This window comes from Ursus maritimus, unplaced genomic scaffold, assembly GCF_017311325.1.
Source record: "Ursus maritimus isolate PB19 unplaced genomic scaffold, ASM1731132v1 scaffold_15, whole genome shotgun sequence".
Taxonomy (NCBI): Eukaryota; Metazoa; Chordata; class Mammalia; order Carnivora; family Ursidae; genus Ursus; species Ursus maritimus.
In genome coordinates, this window is record NW_024423897.1 from 20,943,695 (window position 1) to 20,964,408 (window position 20,714).

At 39.8% G+C, this 20,714-nt stretch overlaps 1 protein-coding gene across 1 annotated transcript; it reads left to right on the forward strand.

The window, feature by feature from the left end:
• The first annotated feature begins 4,105 nt into the window (after positions 1 to 4,105).
• Positions 4,106 to 17,208, forward strand: NMUR2 (neuromedin U receptor 2). The gene is made up of 4 exons (XM_008692728.1): positions 4,106 to 4,843; positions 11,142 to 11,226; positions 13,865 to 13,990; positions 16,937 to 17,208. Exons 1-4 carry the CDS (start codon positions 4,118 to 4,120, stop codon positions 17,206 to 17,208), a joined length of 1,209 nt encoding a protein of 402 aa, XP_008690950.1. The 5' UTR covers positions 4,106 to 4,117.
• The last annotated feature ends 3,506 nt before the right edge of the window (positions 17,209 to 20,714 follow it).

Genomic DNA, 20,714 nt, shown 5'->3' on the forward strand with positions numbered 1-20,714 from the left:
ATGATGATGATGATATTTTGCCCTCACAGAGGAGAAAAGCTTAAAGGAGTAAGATTTTAAACATCCTTGGGCCAGGACTTTTAGCCAATGGCGACGTTTATCGCCCTTGAAAACATGCCATATTGTCAGGTACTGGCTTTCACTGAGTCACATTCTGATCTGCAGAGGAACCATCTATTCCGGATGCTGCTTGGGTTCTACTTTCCTAAGGATGTAATTACTAAAGTCTCCACCTGTTGGTGGTTTAAATACCATTAGTCATTCTCTGTTTCCAGTCAATGTAAGTCATTGAGACTGGAGTGGAAACTGATTTTATTTCCATCAGAGACCTTGGAAAGAAATCAACGGCCACCATGATCATCTTCCTGGATACGTGACATCTCCTGCCACAGAACTCCCCACTGAGTTTCTGGGAAATTGTGAATCCAGAGAGGTGCTGTGAAAATTAGTGTAATCAAGGACCTCTTCTCCTTTCTCTTTTATAAATCTGCCAAAGTGCACACCGCTGGGCTTTGTTTCCTCGCCAGTATCGCAAAGATGAAAAGAGAACCTACCTCACAGAATTATTGTAAAGATTACATATGCTAACACATATAAGATGCTTAAAGCAATGCCTGGGAAGAATAATTGCTCAACAAATATCAGCTATTTTTTTTTATTTTATAGATTTTAGTAGATGCTACTGGTACCTTCATACCATATCCCCTTAGCCCACCTGCTTAAGGTGCAGCTATGAAGAGTAGCCCTGTGCATGCCCAGACTTAACCTCTACTGATAGAGTTGTGCCATAAGTTCATGCTACATTTCTATTTTTCTATCCTGTAACCTTCTCTGACAACGCAGAAGCTTGTTCAACCCACGAGCGAGAACAAGCTAGAGATGTAGGGGAGTTACTGCCCCCAGGAGCAATCTTCAAACAACGGGGGACAGGAACTGGTGGATGAAGACGTGAGCTTCTTTTCATTCAGGTGAACAACTCTAAGAGGTTTTCTGTTTGATTATTGGGATATTCCAGTGGAATTGACACCCTATCATGGCTTCCTTGGGGTTTCTACACATGAGCTTCCCCTTCTTTCCTTAGGTGTCATCCAAACATATTGTCAAATATTTGGAGGTGACCCTCATATCCCACTTCACTCTTCTGAATCTTCTTTAGCCAAAACATTCCCAACCTGCCTCAAACATTGCCTTCAGGATACTGAGTGAGATGGCTCACTGTCTTCACAGAGCTAGACAGTGCCGACCCAGACCCAGGTGATCTGGGGAATAGATATGCATATACCTCCTTATCAGCTACTTTGACTTGCTCTCCTGTACTGATAGTTCTTTAAACCTGAGAAGTCCTTTTCACGTGAACACTCCCAACCACATCTCCCAGTTTTCAAATCTTGCAAGAGTCTTTTTGACCCCAATAAAAATATACTTCTATTATTGAATTATTATTTTATTACACATCTTACTATTAAATCCTTATTTAAAATACTGTACCATTTTAAATAATATGTCTCGAACATTTCATCAGAAGCTATTTCACTCTACTAACAATCTCATAAGGCAGTACTGCTAATTTACTCATTTTGCTGATGGGATAACCGAGACTCACAGAGGTTAAATAAGTTCCTCGTGGTTACACAGCGAGTAAGAGGGACGCCCAGGATGTGAACCCCACACCTGCACTAGAATCCACGCCTTTATCACTTCTACATCATCACCCTGCACCAAGCCTGTTACTGCATCCCTTACTAGACACTGTTCTAGTTGATTAACCTCCCCTGTCACAATAGAGAGATGCCTTTGAATCTTTAACTTGTTGTACCATATGTTGTGTATCTCTCCCAGCCTCGAGTTCACATCTGCTACTGTCCACCCTTATAATTTTAATGGCCCTCCACCTCGATGAGGTACTGCATCCCAATACTTACACTTAATCAGAAATATATATTAAAGTTTGTTAATAGTGATCGCAGCATCGAAGCTCATCATGAACGAGAGGCTCCAATTCTGGCTCTGTCATGACTTTCTATGTATGTCATTGTTAAGGCTGTTCAGCAAATTTTCCTGGTTCTCCATCTTCTGTGAGTGTGGCAAGAGAGCACTCCCTGCTCCTGTTGTGTTTGAGTGGACACACATGATCAGCCCTGGACAAAGAGCTGGGAGCTCTGAGCAAAGGTGGCAGGTATTACTTAGTTCTGGGCTGGAGTTTATGATTACCTACCTGAGACCTTCCAGAGCTCACTTTCTATCGCAATGATCAGCAAAGTCCCAGATAGTGACCACACCACCAGCCTGGATCCTAGAGTGAGTACAGCACAGGACAGACCCTCCTGCTGGCCAATGATAAATCTGTAGTGTGAGTGAGAAATAAATCCTTACTCTTTTAAACCACTGAGATATCATTTCTTACAGCAGCATTAACTGCCCCATCTTGACCAACAGATTATTCCTGGACTCAACCTCTTGACCTCTTTAGTCTCCATTTTATCATTCAATTTAACAAATAAAGGGGAAAAACTATTAACATCTCTTAAGTGTAAGATGCTTTAATGTAAGTACTCTCATTTAATCTTCTCAACAACCATATAAGGTACCATCCCTTGCAAAAATATTCCCAAACTCAGATATCTCCCAAATCTACTGCTACCATAGTAATCCAAGCCATAATACAAGGCATTACTATTTCTTAGAATACTGCACCAGCCTCCTGGCTATATCCTGTTAAAACTTCACCCTTCTTAATTCTGCTCAAAACTTTCCAAAGATTTCTCTCTGCAGTCTGAATCAGACTGAAACTCTGTATCATCCTAGAAAAATTTACATGGTCTGGTCCCCACCTGTCACTTCAAGCTCATCACTCATACTCTCCTGTCTACTCATTAAGTCCCATCTACATTTGCCTTCTTGATGTTTCTGAGGTACATCGGGCTTGTGACTACCTCAGGACTTGTGGACTTGCTATTACTTTTGCTGGGAATGCACTTCCCTTAGCTCTTTTATGACTGATTTTTCATCATTCAGAATTCAGCCCAAATAACATCTCCTGAGATAAGTTTTCTTTGACTACCCTTGATAAGAGAACACCTCCAGCCTTATGTTTGTATCGCCCCATATCCTTTTTCCTCACAACACAAATCATTATCTTTAATCATATTATTCATTTACTAGCTTGCTTGTATATTTTCAGAATTCCCTGCTTTAAGAAAAGCTCCATGTGACAGAGATTTTTGTCTTACTTGTTCACTGATGCTTCTACAAAGCCTAGAACATTGCCCGGTACATGGTGAGTCCTCAGGAAGTATTTGTTGAATGAAATAGAGAGAATGAATCTACAATTTATAGATAATGAAATGAGGCTGCCAGACTTGGAGTAATGTTCCCAGTGTCTTACAGGATTTCTATGGATGTGCCTGATTCTAAACCCCAGTGCCTTTTGGGACAGCAAGGCACTGCCAAAAGACACTGAACCGACAAACAGCAAGCAGGGCTAGGTGATGGGCAAGTGTTCTTTCAGATTTTGTATTCTATTGTGGATGCAATCGAACCAAAAAAGAAAAAAAGGCACATTGATCATGCTTTCCCCAGAGAGCCCTGAATTTCCAATGGAACAAGATAACTTGAGAAATCTATTGATCTCCCATTTTTGTCATGCTGTGCAGGTGACAAGGATCAATGGAAATGTGTACTCTCCTGCCCAAGACCCTGCAACTTTAATTTGTATTTCCACCCCGATTCCCACAACTCTGCAAAATGCACTGCTCAAAGTGCCCACAGCTTATTTAAGGTAGAGTATCACTGTTCCTGTCAGCTTTTTCCAGCTCCTTCCAATTCAGAGAAATGTCTCCTCCTCCTCTCCAGCTCCCTGCTTCAAAGCCAGCTCTCCGACCCAGCGGTCCTCTGTCTGAGAGTCTGACACACACTCATTGGGCCACAGCCTGTGGAGGGGCGGGGCCTCTATCTCTTCAATAGGGATCGGGGTCTGAACAGCCCAACCTTATTGAAGTACTCACACTCTCCCACCCTCTTTCTCTGAGTCTGTGCTTTCCTGCCTGCTTTCTCTTTCTTTTCTGGCTCAGCCTGGGACACACGCTCCTATCAGAAGAGTCTCGGGTCTTGCATTTTAATGTCAGTGATGGAAAAACACAAGAATGATTCCTGGATCCACCAGCAGGAACTGGAAGATCCGTCTGAGAAATACCTGAACAGCACCGAGGACTACCTGGCCTTCCTCTATGGACCTCCCCGCAGCCACTTCTTCTTCCCAGTGACTGCAGTGTATGCACTGATTTTTGTAGTGGGGGTCGTTGGCAACTTCCTGGTGTGCCTGGTGATTCTTCGGCACCAGACTATGAAGACACCCACCAACTACTACCTCTTCAGCTTGGCCGTCTCCGACCTCTTGGTCCTGCTCCTTGGGATGCCCCTGGAAGTCTACGAGATGTGGCGCAACTACCCCTTCCTGTTTGGGCTCGTGGGCTGCTACTTCAAGACGGCCCTCTTTGAGACCGTGTGCTTTGCCTCCATCCTCAGCGTCACCACGGTGAGCGTGGAGCGCTACGTGGCCGTCCTCCACCCGTTACGCGCCAAGCTGAAGTGCACCCGGCGGCGGGCTCTCAGGATCCTCGGCATCGTCTGGAGCTTTTCTGTTCTCTTCTCTCTGCCCAACACCAGCATTCATGGCATCAAGGTCCACTACTTCCCCAATGGGTCCCTGGTCCCGGGCTCTGCCACCTGTGCGGTCATCAAGCCCATTTGGATCTACAATTTCGTCATCCAGGTCACTTCCTTCCTCTTCTACATCCTCCCCATGATTGTCATCAGTGTCCTCTACTACCTCATGGGGCTCAAAGTGAGTATCCAAGCTCGCTGGCTTAGGGCAGCATCCTTCTTCTCTCACTGACTCAGAGTTCAGAGGAAAAATTTAAAATTGCAGAAATTCATAATTGGAAGGAAGTATAGAGAAAAACAGAATGAGCTTACAGGGGAAACAGAAGTTAAAGGACTAGCCACAAAATTGGGCAAATACTAACCACAAGTATAAACCACTTCCTTCAATTCACCTTCCTTCATTCTTTCNNNTATGCCTGTGGCTTTCAAACCTAGGAGTTCCTACAAATCACCTAGAAATCTTACTATGTGTATCAGTGGGAATCTCCCCTGGAGATTCCCATTCAGTAGGTCTGAGGTGGGGCCTCATTTTAAACAGTGCAAGGTGGCCACCCCTGGAGGGACCCTTCCACATCCTGTTGTCTCCTGCCCCCATCTACTGCCTGCACTGAAATTTTCCTCTGGACCAACTTGGTCAGAGTATAACATAAGCTCTCTCTGCCTATCTTCTACTTCAAGACATACAATTTTAAGGTCAGACTGTCCCTTATGGTAGCTTTGACCCTTTGATTGAAATATCAGGCTAAAATGCAAAAATATGGCTTAAGTGGGACCAACTTGGATTTCTCTTGATCAGGTGGAAATTGAGGGGCAAGGAAGTGAACAGAGCACATAAGACGTTAGAAGTAGAAGAAAGTGGGAATAAATGACAGCTGAGATGAATTAAAAACTATCACTTGGTTTGCAACATACCTAGTAATTAAAGTTTCCTTTCCTGTACTCATGGTGGTAAACTGACCCCCCCCCTTTTTAGGATCTAAATTAGCTGAGAGAAACTACTTTTGGTGAGGGTAGAAGTGAGTCTATATAATTCCTCTCCTGGTATATTCTGCATCCAAATTCATAGAGATGAAATCTAACTGTGACAGCTTTATGCCCATTTAAGGAGGCAGCTTGTGTAGGAAACAGTCTTGGGAAAAGCTCACATAAAATACACTTTTAGGCAAGCCACACAATTCTCCCCTGGAGTGAGTTTTCACATTTATAAAATGAAAAGGTTACATTAGATCATATCCAAGGCTCCTGATAGCTCTAACGGTCTGTGATAACTTAAAAAAAGGAGAAAAAAAAATATGTGAGCAGGAGCAATGTGAATTATAAATGAAGGGAAAACAAAGCAAACATCACATTCACATCATCTACTTCAAGATGGCTCTGCCACCACGTATTCTGTACTCCCATTTCAGTGCATCTCTGAGAAAGGTGCCTTCTTTTCCATATCTGTTGTGCCTAAGGTGAGCAGCAGAGTCCAAGTAGGAAGAACAAGTTCCAAGAACCACAGATGTCTGGACATAGGAGTAAATTTAATCAGGCAAGAGTTTTGCCAATCTCCTCTTAGAGGGCTGGCCCCTCTACACCGAGAGACACATGTCACCCCAGACTAGCTTGCAGTGTCTTAGGATACTCTGTGTAGATCACTGGAGGGAAAGGACTTCTGCATGATTCCAAATATCATGAGCCCTATGAGAAATCTTCACCCCAAACTGACCAATACCATTCTGTCCAACACCAAACAATCATTTATCTTGTGTTAATTTGGATAAAGTATTTAACTTTGAGTAGGAAACACACATCCCCTACACCCAACCCATTACTTTGTGTTTCACTTTGTTTTATTGTCATGAACCTATAGCCACCTTGTATCAAGAGCTAAGTGACAGCTCAGAGAACAGTTTAGAAACTACCTAGTTTGCTTTGTGTGTATAGTGCAACTTATAACATTCTTATTCTCAGGAAGGATGAACTGTTATCCAAAGGACACCAGGGAAGGAACTATCTGATTAGTAAGTCACTGCTAGAGGAATTTATAGATCTGTAGACTAAGAGGCAGGAGAAATAGGTCCTAGTCTATGGCATTGGCCTCAGGGCCTTTGCACATGCTGTACCTTTTGCTGTATCATTGCCTGAAATGTTCCTACTGTTGAACATCACCATCCCTTTTGCTTTTCTAACTCTAGCTTATCCTTTAAATCATACTTCACTCACACTTTCTCAGGGAAGCTCTCCCTGACTCTCTAGCTGCACCTGGTCCCTGTATATGTGGTATGATTTTCCTGGTGATTTTCCTTCATTGCATTTATTACAGTTTGTAATTCTATACTTGTGGGTTCCTTAATTTATGTCTCTCCAACTAGACTGTAAGCTGAATGAATGAATGAATGAACAAATGAATGAAGTTAAATTATTTCACTCATTGCTGGACTTCAGCTTTTCTACCTTCGAAAGCAAGAGAGTTGGAAACATTATTTCAAAGAGGTTTTTGATCTAAGAGATTTAAAAGAGACTAAGCAACTCCAGTGATTATTAAGTATTGACTCCCTTGGCAAATCTAAAGTTATGATTGACTTTGGCACTCACTGCCTTTGGAAGGCAAAAAAAAAAAAAAAAAAAAAAAAAAGCCTAAGACTGATGAAATCCCAGGACCAAGGAAGAAGGAGGGGAGCCCATATATATGCTCAAAGCTGAGCATTCAGGGCTGCTTCACCATTTCAGGATGAGGGTATCCCCTGAGCTGCTCTCCAAGGTTAGAACATGTTAGAGATGGATAACAGACAACCCCAGGGCAAGTTTTTTTCCCTCTGTGAGGAAGTTCTTTTGGAGCTCCCACCTAGTACTTGTAAATTGTGCATGCGGCATTGACACTTGAATTGAAGAAGATGGATTATGAATTATAGGAGAAATCAGCCATGCCAAACAGAATTGCACTAATTTTTTCAAATAAACAGATTTTGTTCAGATTGTAGAAATATTTACACAAAAGCTAGGATGATATTTTGGTATTCTGAAGCTTAGTCTCCACACACTATATAAATGAACATCTGCTGGAATGATTATAATCATATAAACAACTGATCAGCAGAATAACAAAACAACTGAATCAGCCCCAGTGACCTCCCCCTCACCTTTTATCTTACACAGCTAAGAAGAGTGGGGTAGGAAGGCCTCTGAGCTTCCTATACAGTAACCACAATTTTTTACTCTTTTTGTATCATCACTATTTTTTTAAAGATTTTATTTTATTCATTTGAGAGAGAGAGAGAGAGCACAAGCAGGAGGAGAGGCAGAGGGGGAGGGAGAAGCAGACTCCCCACTGAGCTGGGAGCCTGATGTGGGGCTCCATCCCAGGACCTAGAGATCATGACCTGAGCTGAAGGCAGAGGCTTAACCATCGAAGCCACCCGGGTGCCCCTGTATTTTCACTTTTAAAATAGAAGTTCAGAAGTGGATAGAATACCTAATGGTTGAATATTGACTTTGCTAAACATCCGAAGGGAAATAAAAGTATTCAAACATAAAGCAGGATTTAATATTGGCTAGACAAATTGTTTGGATTCTATCCTACTATATCACCTCCTTCAGATTCTGTTGAAACAATGTATACAATGCATAAATATTCAGTTTTTCACTCTTCCCCTCTTCGGCTAGTTGTATCACTAAAACCTACAGAAGCTGAAAAGTAAGCGATGATTACTACACTTATAATTTTCTTTTCATTGCAAACTATACTGTACAGAAAGCCTGTTCCTGAAAGAACGGTATGAACTGTTTGCTTTATGTTTAAGGAAATTGTTTCTTGAAGTAGAGAAATTACCAATTAAAACTGTTAAACCCACCCACAGAAGGGACTAAGAAATCTCAATAGTTTTTCATTGTTTTTAATTCTGGATTGAAATCAAATACTGGGATAACGATCTTGTAACAATGACACCTTTTTAAAAATGGTATGAAATAATTAGAAACTTTAGTAGATTTAATTGACATTGAGTTAGTAAGATTTGCAGTTTGATTTATTACTCTTATGTTAAACATCAAGGTTTTTTGTCTCTGTATCTGGCTGCTTCTTTGTCTCAACACAAGCACTGCTTATGGGTGAGCAAGTACCATAAGAAGGAGAATTTCTGGAAGGGACTCAGTAATCCACATGAGTGGGCCTACAGACATAAATAAATAACCCTGTTTCATCGAAATTCAGTTTTATGATGTCTTTCGAGTAAAAGGAGGACAATAATCAGAATGACAATAGTAGTATATAACTTATTATCACATGCCAGGCACTGAGATGAATGCTTCACCCGCATCATTTTGTTTTACCACTACATTTATAACCTCTTACCCTCAGCCTCCTCCCATCTATTCCTAATAACTGCACAGTATTTTCCCTTCTTTCTTTCCAAGTTCTAGGTGACCTCTGAAGGGTCAAATCTCACAGGAACTTTAATCCCTCACTTTGTGAAGACACAGGTGTATGTCGAGAGAACCAGTATATTCAGAGACAAGTGGTCAGGTTTGTTAATCATCCAAGTGGGTGCTTCAGGACTTGTGTGGTCCTGAGAGCTACCTGACTTCTAGGAGCTTACATGTTTGTTAGAGAGACAGGATATGCCTTTGTGGAACTTTGGAGGCAACTTTTAATGACCCTCCCGTCTAAGTCTTATTTGATTTTAAATAACTTCTCTAAAGTATTCTGTAAAAATGCCATTCAGCCCAGGAAGCTCATGGATTCTTAGAGCAGTTTGCTCCACCATTGCACATAACCACACCAATTTCTTTTTTTTTTTTAATCTTGAATTGGAATGTATCTTCCAATAAATTGATCCTCTCTACCCAAGACTATATAGAGTATGTTGAACTCTCCTTCCACCTGATGCCCTTGATCAGTGTGTCAGAGCTTTCTACAGTGTTAATGAAGGAACCCCAACTCAATCTGGCAAAATATGAAGGGAAGTCAAGAGATAGAGCTGGCTCTTGATGAAGATCAATCCCATAAAACACATAATGTTCTCAAAGACCTAGCTTTATTTCTATTTCTTTGCTCTTCTTTCTACACCATTGATTTTAACCTCAAGATCCCCACAGCAGGCCATTGGTGGCTCCAAGCACTTTCTTCATGGTGGGGAGAAAAAAAAAATAGCTCTTGTATTCCAGAACTCACATGCAGAGAATAAGAAGGTTCCCAATGGAAGAGGAATAAAAGTTCCATTCCTAGAAGTATAAGCAAGTATCTGAAATCACTTCGATTCCAATTATGCAGTCATTGTGGCTGATGCATAGTAGCTACATTATTCAAGGACTGAACCTGGAACTGGAGATGGGATCATTCCCATCCAAAGTAATGACTAACAATGCGGAAGGACTAAATTCCCTAAAGGAAAATCAGGGTACCACTGGTAGGAGAAGAAGAGAATAAATGCTAGAGAATCAATCACAAATACATACTGTACTATCTTCTAGATACTTGATGGTAGCTTATCATGAGTCCTTAAAGCTTTCTTTATCTGGTTGTATATCCCCACAAACTAAAAATATGTGAATTAAAGAGAAGAAAGTTCTACAAATAGGTGAATGATGCAGATCTTCAGTGCTATGGGAGTCCAGAGGAAGGAGAGGAGAGGGGGCTCCAGTGGCCACGAGAGTTTTCTAGAGTGGATGGGACTTGAACAGGGTAGGGAAAATTGCATGCATGGGTAGGGTTACTATTTGATATTTTTAGATACTTCTTCAAGAACCACCACATCTTGCAACATCTAAACTCAGAAACACATGCACTCTTATCAGTAATATTAGTAACAGAGATTTTCCCAAATTGTGCTCCTCAAGATATACTAGGTATTGCACTGAAAAGGGTTGGGTCGGAGAGGATATTGTTGAGTCAAAGAAGCATTATCTCCCTTGAGGCTGGGAGATGTGGGGTGTGGAAGGTGGGGAAGGGGGAAGGTTGGTACACAAACCCCCATGAAGATGTTCGTGATGTCCATCATGCACATCAAGGCTCTGAGAAGACCCACAATAAAGATGATAAACTTTAGGAAGCAGAAACAATATCCATTTTGTTTTCTACTGCCTACCCACACTGTAGCAAAGGGATTCCATTCAAATAATTACTGATTGAATGAATGAATGAATGAATGAATGAATGAATGAATGATTGAATGAAAAATCCTATCTAACTTTTCTTTTTTACTTTATATTTCACACTGTTCATGGAATACCTATTAATATACTGCATAACTAGTGTTCTACAGAATAGCATATGATACATGGTAGCTTTGCAATGTAGCCACAACCATCAATCCAGTGGAGTTAGGTGACTTGGGTCCAACTTCACCTCCAATTTATTGTTAAACATCTGACAAATTCTTACAGTTCTTTGAGTCCTGGATTTTTGTCTGCAAAATGAGTGTTAGAGTTACAATTCTGGGATCTTGACAGAAGGAAACAATGTTTCCTTCCCTTAGTATCTTTTTCCACTTACCTTGCAGCTAAAGAAAGACCAACTCCTTGGGGCAGATGAAGTGACTGCAAATATTCAAAGACCTGCCAGAAAATCAGTCACCAAAATGCTGTGTAAGTCCTGCACTTCGTTCAGGTTTGTTTGTTTGTGAAAGCAAAGGAGTTGCATTTAGTACTGAGAAAATGCTGCTGGTATCAGAATCAAAATTCTCCTGAAACACATCGAAACCTTGGTTTTCTCAAGCTCCTAGAACGTGTCTGTTTTGTTTCTATTTTAGTTTTTAACCCTTAAACAGTGCACTAAATTGCATCATTGTAATACACTCTGTGTTGTATTTGGTAAATCTCACTCTCTGAGATTTTGAGCATTTCTTTTCCTCTCTAAAATGAGCAGGTGAGGGATGCCTGGGTGGCTCAGTCCATTCAGTGTCCGACTCTTGGTCTCAGCTTAGGTCATGAGATGGAGCCTGGAGTCAGCTCCATGCTCAGCAAGGAGTCTGCTTAAGATCCTCTTTCCCTCTCCTTCTGCTCTTCCCCCACTTCTCTCTCTAAAATAAATGAGTAAGTCTTAAAAAATAAAATAAAATGAGCAGGTGACTTTAACCTATTTTGAGTTATGAGTTGTTTTTTTTTTTTTTAAATATGATGAAAGCTGTGAACTCTACACTCAGAAAATGTACAAATACACATACACAAAACATTTTATAATCCATTTCAGGGGATCATGCACCTCCTGACACCCATCACTGGACTCCCTGGGACCTTTTAATTCCAGATTAAGAACATCTGGCCAAGAGCAACTCTAAGCAGTCCTCCCACCTATAACATTGTCTCATTTTACATCAAACAGTACACTCTTTTGCATAGATAAGATGTTAAAAAACCCCAGACACTGATCTACACTCTCCCAAAAGAATATTATTAAAATATATGATCCTACACTACGGTATGAGAGATATTGATGAGAAAGGAGATTTATAATAAACTTCCCAAGTCAAAACCTAAGGTTTGGAAGAAACAAATCCTTCAGGCTAATATGCATATAAAGCACTCACTATAACTATGTGGTGTTTATGAACAAAAAAACTGTGAAGTCACTAAAGTTTGTCTAATAGTCATCTTCTTGGAAATTGTTTATTCCCTGTTGGCATCTGAATTTCCCTATTAAGAAATCTCGTGTCTTCATTATCTCCCTCTTCCCTTTTTCCTTTATCATAATCTGCTCTCGCAAAAAGACTTGAAGTGCACTCACATTAAAGTCACAGTGATAAAATACAGAGTAAAATGTTTATTTGATTTGGGGGGTAGAGTGTTCAATTTTAATAGTAACTACATTTTTTTTTAAAGATTTATTTATTTATTTGAGAGAGAGAGGGTGCATTGGGGAGGGGTTGGGGGAGGGGAGGGGTGGAGAGAGAGAGAATCTGGAGCAGACTCTCCGCTGAGTGATGAGGGGCTCCCTTGACCTCCTGACCCTGAGATCATTACCTGAGCTGAAATCAAGAGTTGGACATTTAACCTACTGAGCTCACCCAGGCGGCCCAACACTAATTAAATTTTTAACTAAAGGGAATAGTAGGCAGTAGTGAGCAGATTAGGGACTTTTCCTTGGGGGGGGGGTAAATTCAAAAGAATCTTTCAGGTATTCTTGAAACTACACCACACAGGCAGACCACTTACTCTGAATATGTTTACTGACAACAGGAAATATATGTCCGTTTACTATGGAAACTTCAAATGTGCTCACAAGTTCAGAGAATTGTAAAATAAACACCCATGTATGTACCCATCACCCAGCTTCAAACATCAACTCATAACTAATCTTGTTTCATCTATATTCCTATCTCTCCCTTAGCCCCTACAAGATTGCTCTGAGGCAAATCTCAAGCATCATGTCTTGGGAAATAAAAGTATTTTATAACTTCAGAGGAGAAAAAAAAATACATATTTAAATTGGTGAAGATCGAATGCCCCAAGGAGAAACTATGGTAGCACTAATCTCTGTCTTAGGAGCTGAGAATAAACAAAACAAAACAAAACAAAAAACAATCAAACAAAAAAACCAAAACAAAACAACTGGGCAATAGTATATTTCTGTGAATCTATAATTATTTCAAAAGAAAAAAGAAAAAGAAATTGGAAGGAAATCTTACTCTAGAAAGGTATAATATGATAGACACCTCCCCATCCCAATCAAAAGATGCTTATAAAGCAATATTATTATGCTCATGATTCTTCTCTTTCTGTCCCTCCCACCCAGAATGACTGAATTCGCAGAAGTTTATAATTATTTCTAGAGTAACAAGATAAATTCATACAACATTTATACTACATCCTACATTAACAGTTTGTTATTAATCTATGACTTTAAAAAACACCAATTGCTTGAACCCAGTCACTTTATTTCTATAAGCAGCTTATGCGGTTCCAACAACTTTCTTGCAACATATTTTCCATAATAGAATGTCTTTAGAACTTTGAATAAAGTCAATACTATTTAAAGTGTTCCAAAGTAAACTTAAATTATATAAGAAATTTCGTACAATCATATGAAAAACTGATCCTATACAATCATTCTCATGTGTAAATATTCTATGTACAGTCTCCTTAAGATCTAGATGGTCCATTACAATGATAGCTTAAGAAAGATGGGGGGAGGATGTTAGAAGGAACGGATGGACTCAGGGTGGGCATTGCATACCTATCCTTGCTTTGATTGTCTTTTGCTCTCTCATTCATCACCCTTTTCCAGTTGTCTTGGTCTTAGTGTTTGCTCTCTGTTGGGCCCCATTCCACATTGACCGGCTCTTCTTCAGCTTTGTGGAGGAGTGGACCGAATCCCTGGCTGCTGCGTTCAATCTCATCCATGTGGTGTCAGGTAAAATTTTGGCTCGTTTGGTTGTATCACAAGTGTTCAGGTAATTGCAGCTGCTTCATCTTGCTTAGACTAGTAGGTTCTATTGGATATACTATGATTATGGGGACCCACCATACATATAATAAAGAACACATTTGATTTTTATTTTATTCACATATTGATTAGGTATGTGATGGATCCAAAAGAAATATACCAGATCAGTATTTTAGATGCTACTTTATTGAAGACCTCAACTCTAAGCATGATGATTACAGCAGGAAAATGGTCTAAGAGGTGATTTCTTTGTTTTGCTTCTAATGACTGCATGATTGAATTGGTTGTTATTAATTAAACATCCATGTTTAATCCCTGAAATCTCATATTATCTTCAGCAAGTGTTAGATCCTCATGAAGGCCAACAAAAGTCTATTCATGAGGCATCAAAGTCTGCTTTAGGCTACTTTAATGCTGCTTGTAAAGGATACCATGGAATTTGGTGGAAAGGTCATTAAGTCAGAGGACATGGATTTGCATCTCACTCCCATCATTAATATTCAGGGTGATCTGAAGAATATGGCTTCCGTCATATCAAAGTGTCCTCAACTCTAAAATGGCAATAATGCCTGCCCTATACAACCCATGGCCTGATGGTAAGAAGTAAATGAAATAATAGCTTGTAAGCTGTACAATACTACATATCTTTCTATAATCATCACAACAAGTAGATGCTTTCATCACCATTTTACAGCGGAAAGCGCCATTCCACAAGAAAAGAACTCACGTGCCCAAAGTCACTTGGCTGGCAAATGGTAACAACAGCGTTCCAGCCCAAGTCACCAACTTCAACTTCAGGGTTCTTTACTCCAAAGTGGAGCAGAGAACGGTTGCTCACATCCATCTTTCTGAGCTAGTGTGACTGCTAGACTTAGCTGCAGACCGCCTTGTCCCTTTACCTCGGCGAGTCACTGGCTGGTTCTGTGGGCTCTTTAGATTATCAAAGACATCACTAGAGAAGGGAGAGAAGAGCGGCTTGTGCGCGGTAAGCCCCTCGTGTGCATAAAGCAAAGCCCACATTGTTCACGGGAGTATTGACTGCCATGTATATTATGTGTTTTCAAACACCCTCTCTTTTGTATTCAGCAGGCCTTGTGAACAGTTTATACCTGGACGTTAGTACTTTCCTCCATGTTAAATTAATTACGAATTCTGGGTGAAATCTCAAAAATATTTATAGTTCTTAGCTTATCTTTGTGATTAAGCAGAGAAAAATGAAAGTGATAAAATAAATTGGAAAACACCATGAGATCATATGAGACTTGACTACTTGACTCTGCATCTCCAGACGCATCAAGACAACCGTTTTAAGATTTCCAAATTACAGCATTTATATTAACATTTTCGGTTAAAATATCATCTCTCTCTTCCCCACATTGCCAACCAGAAGTCTAAACCTCTTAAGTGCTACCAAAAAACCTGTCTCCACTTGCCTTTTAATCAAGTTATGTATTTCCATTCATAAACCATACATTTGTCAAACTGGTTAATTAGAGAGTTCTGCACATTCTGCATTATTCCTGCCCAATATAACCATTCCTGCCTCTGCACATTTGTGCAGGCTATGCCTTCTACCTACAGTATTCTCTCCTCTCTTCCCCAACTCTCTCCTGCCTGCTTCAGGGGCTGGCTAGTATTCAATCACTAGCCACCATTAAATCCTTCGTGAACATCATAGTCCTTGTGTTTATGCTATCATGTGAATTTCCATAGGATGACCGTTAGTATCAGACATTTTGCTCTTAACAGATATAGTTTAGTATTGTTCTTTTGTCAACTGCTAAAGTTAGGCATAGATTTTGCCTCTGTAATACTGTCCCATGTCCTTGGATAACAAATTCTAAATCTACTACCTACCCAGGTGTCTCAAAGTTTCTGGCACAAAATAAGAATTTATTGAATGAATTAACATCCATGGCAATATTCTTCTTCTATATTCCTCCCTGCCCAGTTCTGTGCATAGGGCATATGGCACTCTGTATGTCCTGAACAAGGTAGATGAGGACAACCATGAATATGCTGATGACAGTACCTATCACTTGTTTTATATTCTTAGCCACTCTCATCCCCTCTGTGGATAGCATCTCAACTTTATCCTCACAGTAATTCAGGGAGGTGGGTTAGCATGATATTCTCATTCCCATTTTCCAGAGAAAAGAATTGTAGTGCCAGTTCCATTAAGGTCACAGAACAAGCAAGGGCCAAGATCAGAAACAAAGTCTTCTGATTCTCAACCTTAGGCCCATCTTGGGGCTTGGGGAAATAAAACAGGATATAGTAATAAGAGATGTGTGTATACCAAAGAGGAAAATGGCAGTGTGCAAGGCATTTGGTGGAGGAAACAAATGGCAAAATAAAATTATTTAATGAAGTTGGAAGGTGGGAAGAACCATCAAGGGGAAAGGCTAGGTAGGAAAGGGGCATTGGGGAATATTTTTTTGAAGAGATAGTTAGCATTATAAGAAATATCATCAGGAACTACGCCTTAACTGATTTACCATTCTTCTATTACTTGCAGTTTCAAATTATAGATTTAAGCAAAGCTCCAGTGAGATAAAAACGTCTCTCCTTCCTCTGATACTTAAGCATCTCTCGTTAATGCTATGAGAGCATGTTCTTTAATTAAACAAGTGGGGATCAAAGGAAATTGCCAAGCATCTCAGAGAGATCCCATGCCAGCCTAAATTTTTCCAAGACTCTTTAATCTTTCTGTGTTTGATTCCTAAATACACAGGTGGTAGATCTGTTCAGAGCATTTTGTATTCTCAATTAGAGTCTGGCATATATTATTACTTCCAGAAGAGCCAGTCGCAGGGATTTGAGGCCTTTGTTAAATATTTATTCTTCTCTCTATCATGCCTCTCACTCAATTTCTCCTCAGCGTGTCTCTTTTTTTAATCTCCTGTGTTCCAGGTGTCTTCTTCTACCTGAGCTCAGCCGTCAACCCCATTATCTATAACCTACTCTCTCGCCGCTTCCGGGCAGCGTTCTGGAATGTGATCTCTCCTTGCAAACAGGGGCACTCCCAGCACCACCCACAGGGGCCACCTGCCCAGCGGAACATCTTCCTGACAGAATGTCACCTGGTGGACCTGACTGAAGATGCAGGTCCCCAGTTCCCTTGTCAGCTGTCCATCAGCAGCTCTCACCTCCCCGCAAACCTCCGTGCTAGACAGGCACCATAAAAGGAATGCTCAAAGAGTTGACATTCTTCTATGCTGCTATACTGTAGGGCAGGACTCCCGTAATTTATGGCTTCTTACATGATCGTAGGGAGGTAAAATGAGTCTTAGAACTTATATACCCATTTCTAATTTGTATGGGTTTTCTTTTTTAAACAAATTGCTACTAAAACTGGATCTAAAACCCAGAACCTCCTGATTTTTAGTTACCTTTCCGTTCTCCTGACTCATGCCCCTTCACTAGTTCACGCAAAGAAAAAATCATGACCAGTAAAGTATGACACTTATACTTTGAGTAATTTTCACTTCGGGAAATAATTTGTCCTGAGTCATCCACACTCTAAGGTAGGCTGTAACTCTCACAACCAATGGCCCCTGTGCAACATAACAGGGAGACATGTAGATGCTATGCTACTTTACATGTATGAGTGATCCAGGTCAGTGTCCTTCCACAGCAAAGTATTTATCCTATTGTCATATTTTGTCATTATACTATGATTCATTAGGGTTTTGAAGCCTGTTACTTGAAGAGTCCTCCTGATAATATGGGGATGCTTCTTAGAACTATTATTCTCACCTTCCTGATCCTCAAGTCATTCTCAGTCATTCCTCACCAGGAATGGGATCAGAGCCAAGTCCTACTTAGAGAGGAATAGGAAGAGGGAGAAGGCTATGGTGGAGGGTCAAAAGAGGCAAAAAATATTTCAAACACAAACTTAGCTGTTTTCATAGTTTGCTCTAGAAATGGATTTCTAAAGTCTTTCTCCATAAACAGATAGAGGTATGGTCTACTATCATGGGAAAAAAACCAAGTCAAATAGTAACTACTGGTCTCAAACCCCTGACTTTTACTTACTAAATCTTTCATTACCTATATAACAGTCTTCACACACATGGGAAAAATCAACTTTCCAGACTCATCTTCTATTATATCATCACATGTAATGTATATTCTATTCAAAATGGATTACTTGCTCTTGTGAAAATATGCCCCAGTTGTCCCAGCTGCACATATTTGCTTAGAAAATGCCCTCTTGATCTTCAGGCTCCATCTGTTGCTCTCCTACCCATCCCTCAATGTCCACCTCAGTGTTGTACCTCCATAAAAACCTACTTGATTTATTCCAATAGATGTGGTATCTGACCTCTCTGTCAGTCTCTCTCCTGAGCTTTTTCCTCACTCTGCTTTGTAGTTCAGGGATTTATATTCTTGTTTTGTCAGAATGTAAATTTGTCAAAGGCATGAAGTATCTTGTGTTCGTTTTTGCTGTTGCTGGAATCCCTGCAATATATCTGTCACAATGGTAGATGTTCAATAAATATGTGGTAAGTGAGTTGACTTCACATTCCAATGTGCTGAGCCAAAGAACAGCTCCAAATGGAACCACGTTAAGAGCCAAAAGACAAAGATTCTGTTTCTCACGGGGATATCTGACCTTCAGTTGGCCATTTAATCAGTTATGATTATAACAGCATGTCTCCAGTGCCTGCAATGCAAGAAGGCTCTTCCCAGTCCCAGATTCTTACTGATGCTGAAACATACAAGGTCCAGCTTTCAGTCTCTGAATTTTCCCTAAACCGAATGAACCATCCTATTGATCAATGGGGGTATTGGTCCCTGACATCATTATTTCCTAACTGAACTATCATCTTAACGGTAATTAAATATATATATTTTTAAATCTCCTTGCTAATTATAAGCCAACTTGAATGAATCAGAATCCTCCAGTGATGGTTTATGTTGATGTGCATAATCCTCGGGTCATTTGAGGATTAAGTAGAAAAGACTCAGCAAAACAAAACCTCAGAAATAGAGGAGAAATGAATTTCCTTCTCACCTTTTAGAGGCATTCTCGAATGAAGATCTACTAAGGACATCAGCCTTAACATCAACTCCTAGTGGCCAGAACTAAATAAGCCACTGCTGTAGGTGGACAGATAGAAAAAGAAATGACACTAAAGTTGAAGCTAGTAATTTTGCTGCTTGATTATAACTTTGATCTCTTTTTTTGTTTTCTCCTTATTTACCTTTTATCTCTTCAAAATATATATAAAAATTATCATTTACTCATTAATTATTTCTTTCAACAAATCACTTAGTACCCATTAAGTGATGTGTATTATGCCAGGTTATGACTTTTTCTGGCCTTGAGAACTTACATCTAATAGAAGAAATGATTTTTTGTGTGTGAAGTGTGCTACAAAATACACATACAAGTGCTATAGGACTATATAAAAAAAGGTGTTTGGTCAAGTCAGGGGCAATAGACTTAATTAAGCCTATCATTTAAGAAGGGGAAAAAAAAGAGTGAGTGCTGAGATTTTGTCTATATACATATCCATATACACAGGCATATATATATATATATATATATATATATATATATATATATATATATATTCATTCAATATATATATATTCATTTTGAAATAAAAGTTTATATATATATATATATATAATAAATATATATATATATAAATGTCCCAAGTCTTAGCATTAGCTGATATAATGGTTCACACACAATTAGTAGAACAAAGGGAAAAACTAAAACTAAAACTAAATAGCTCAATGCTACTCAATAGTTGACCTCATCATGTCCTTGTGAAATCCGTGTGATCTCTGCATTTTGGAATAATGACAGAAGAGGCCAGGTAGTAAACATGATTAATAAAGTACTGGTAATTTAACTCTTTTGCAATTAAACAGCGACTTTTGAGCCCTCTGGTAATTCATAAATTTAGTGCACTGAAGGAATGATGTTCAGAATGATGCTTGCCAAATTAATTGTCCAGCCCATAAAGAAAGCAGAGATTCTTAATCTGAGACCCATGAACAAGTGTCAGGAAGTCCAAGAATCTCCTGAAATTGTATTCATAATTCTTTTTTTAAAGATTTTATTTGTTTTTTATCTATTTGACAGAAAGAGAGAGAGAGAAAAAAAGAGCAAGCACAAGTAGGGGGAGTGGCAGAGACAGGGGGGAAGCAGACTCCTCACAGAGCAGGGAGCCCAATGTGGGGCTCAATCTCAGGACCCTGGGTTCATGACCTGAGCCAAAGGCAGACGCTTAACCAACTGAGCCACCCAGGTGCCCCTGTACTCATAATTCTTAGCGTGTACTTTTTTGTAGAGAAGGTTTATAGCTTTGATTAGCTGCTCAAAGTAGTCTATGACTTAAATTATTATAATTACTATTGTAAAGTACACTTAACAGTCTTACATAAAGACACTCTCTTAGTGAATGAGCTATAGTTGAATTAAGGCATTGTAGGAGAATTTAAAAGTCTCATTATTCTAACATAAGAATCTAGTGTTTATAAGTTAGCAGTTCAGTGGTGTGCTGGTGTTAGCTCAGACTGGCTTGCAAAAGTTTATGATTACATATTTAGGAATTTTGAGAGGCTGGTGTTATATGATTGGTAAGGTGAAATTGGCCACAGTGGGAATATTTACACCATAGAAATTGGCAAATATTTTACCTCGGGGCTCTTTTTCCCCCCAGAGAACCAT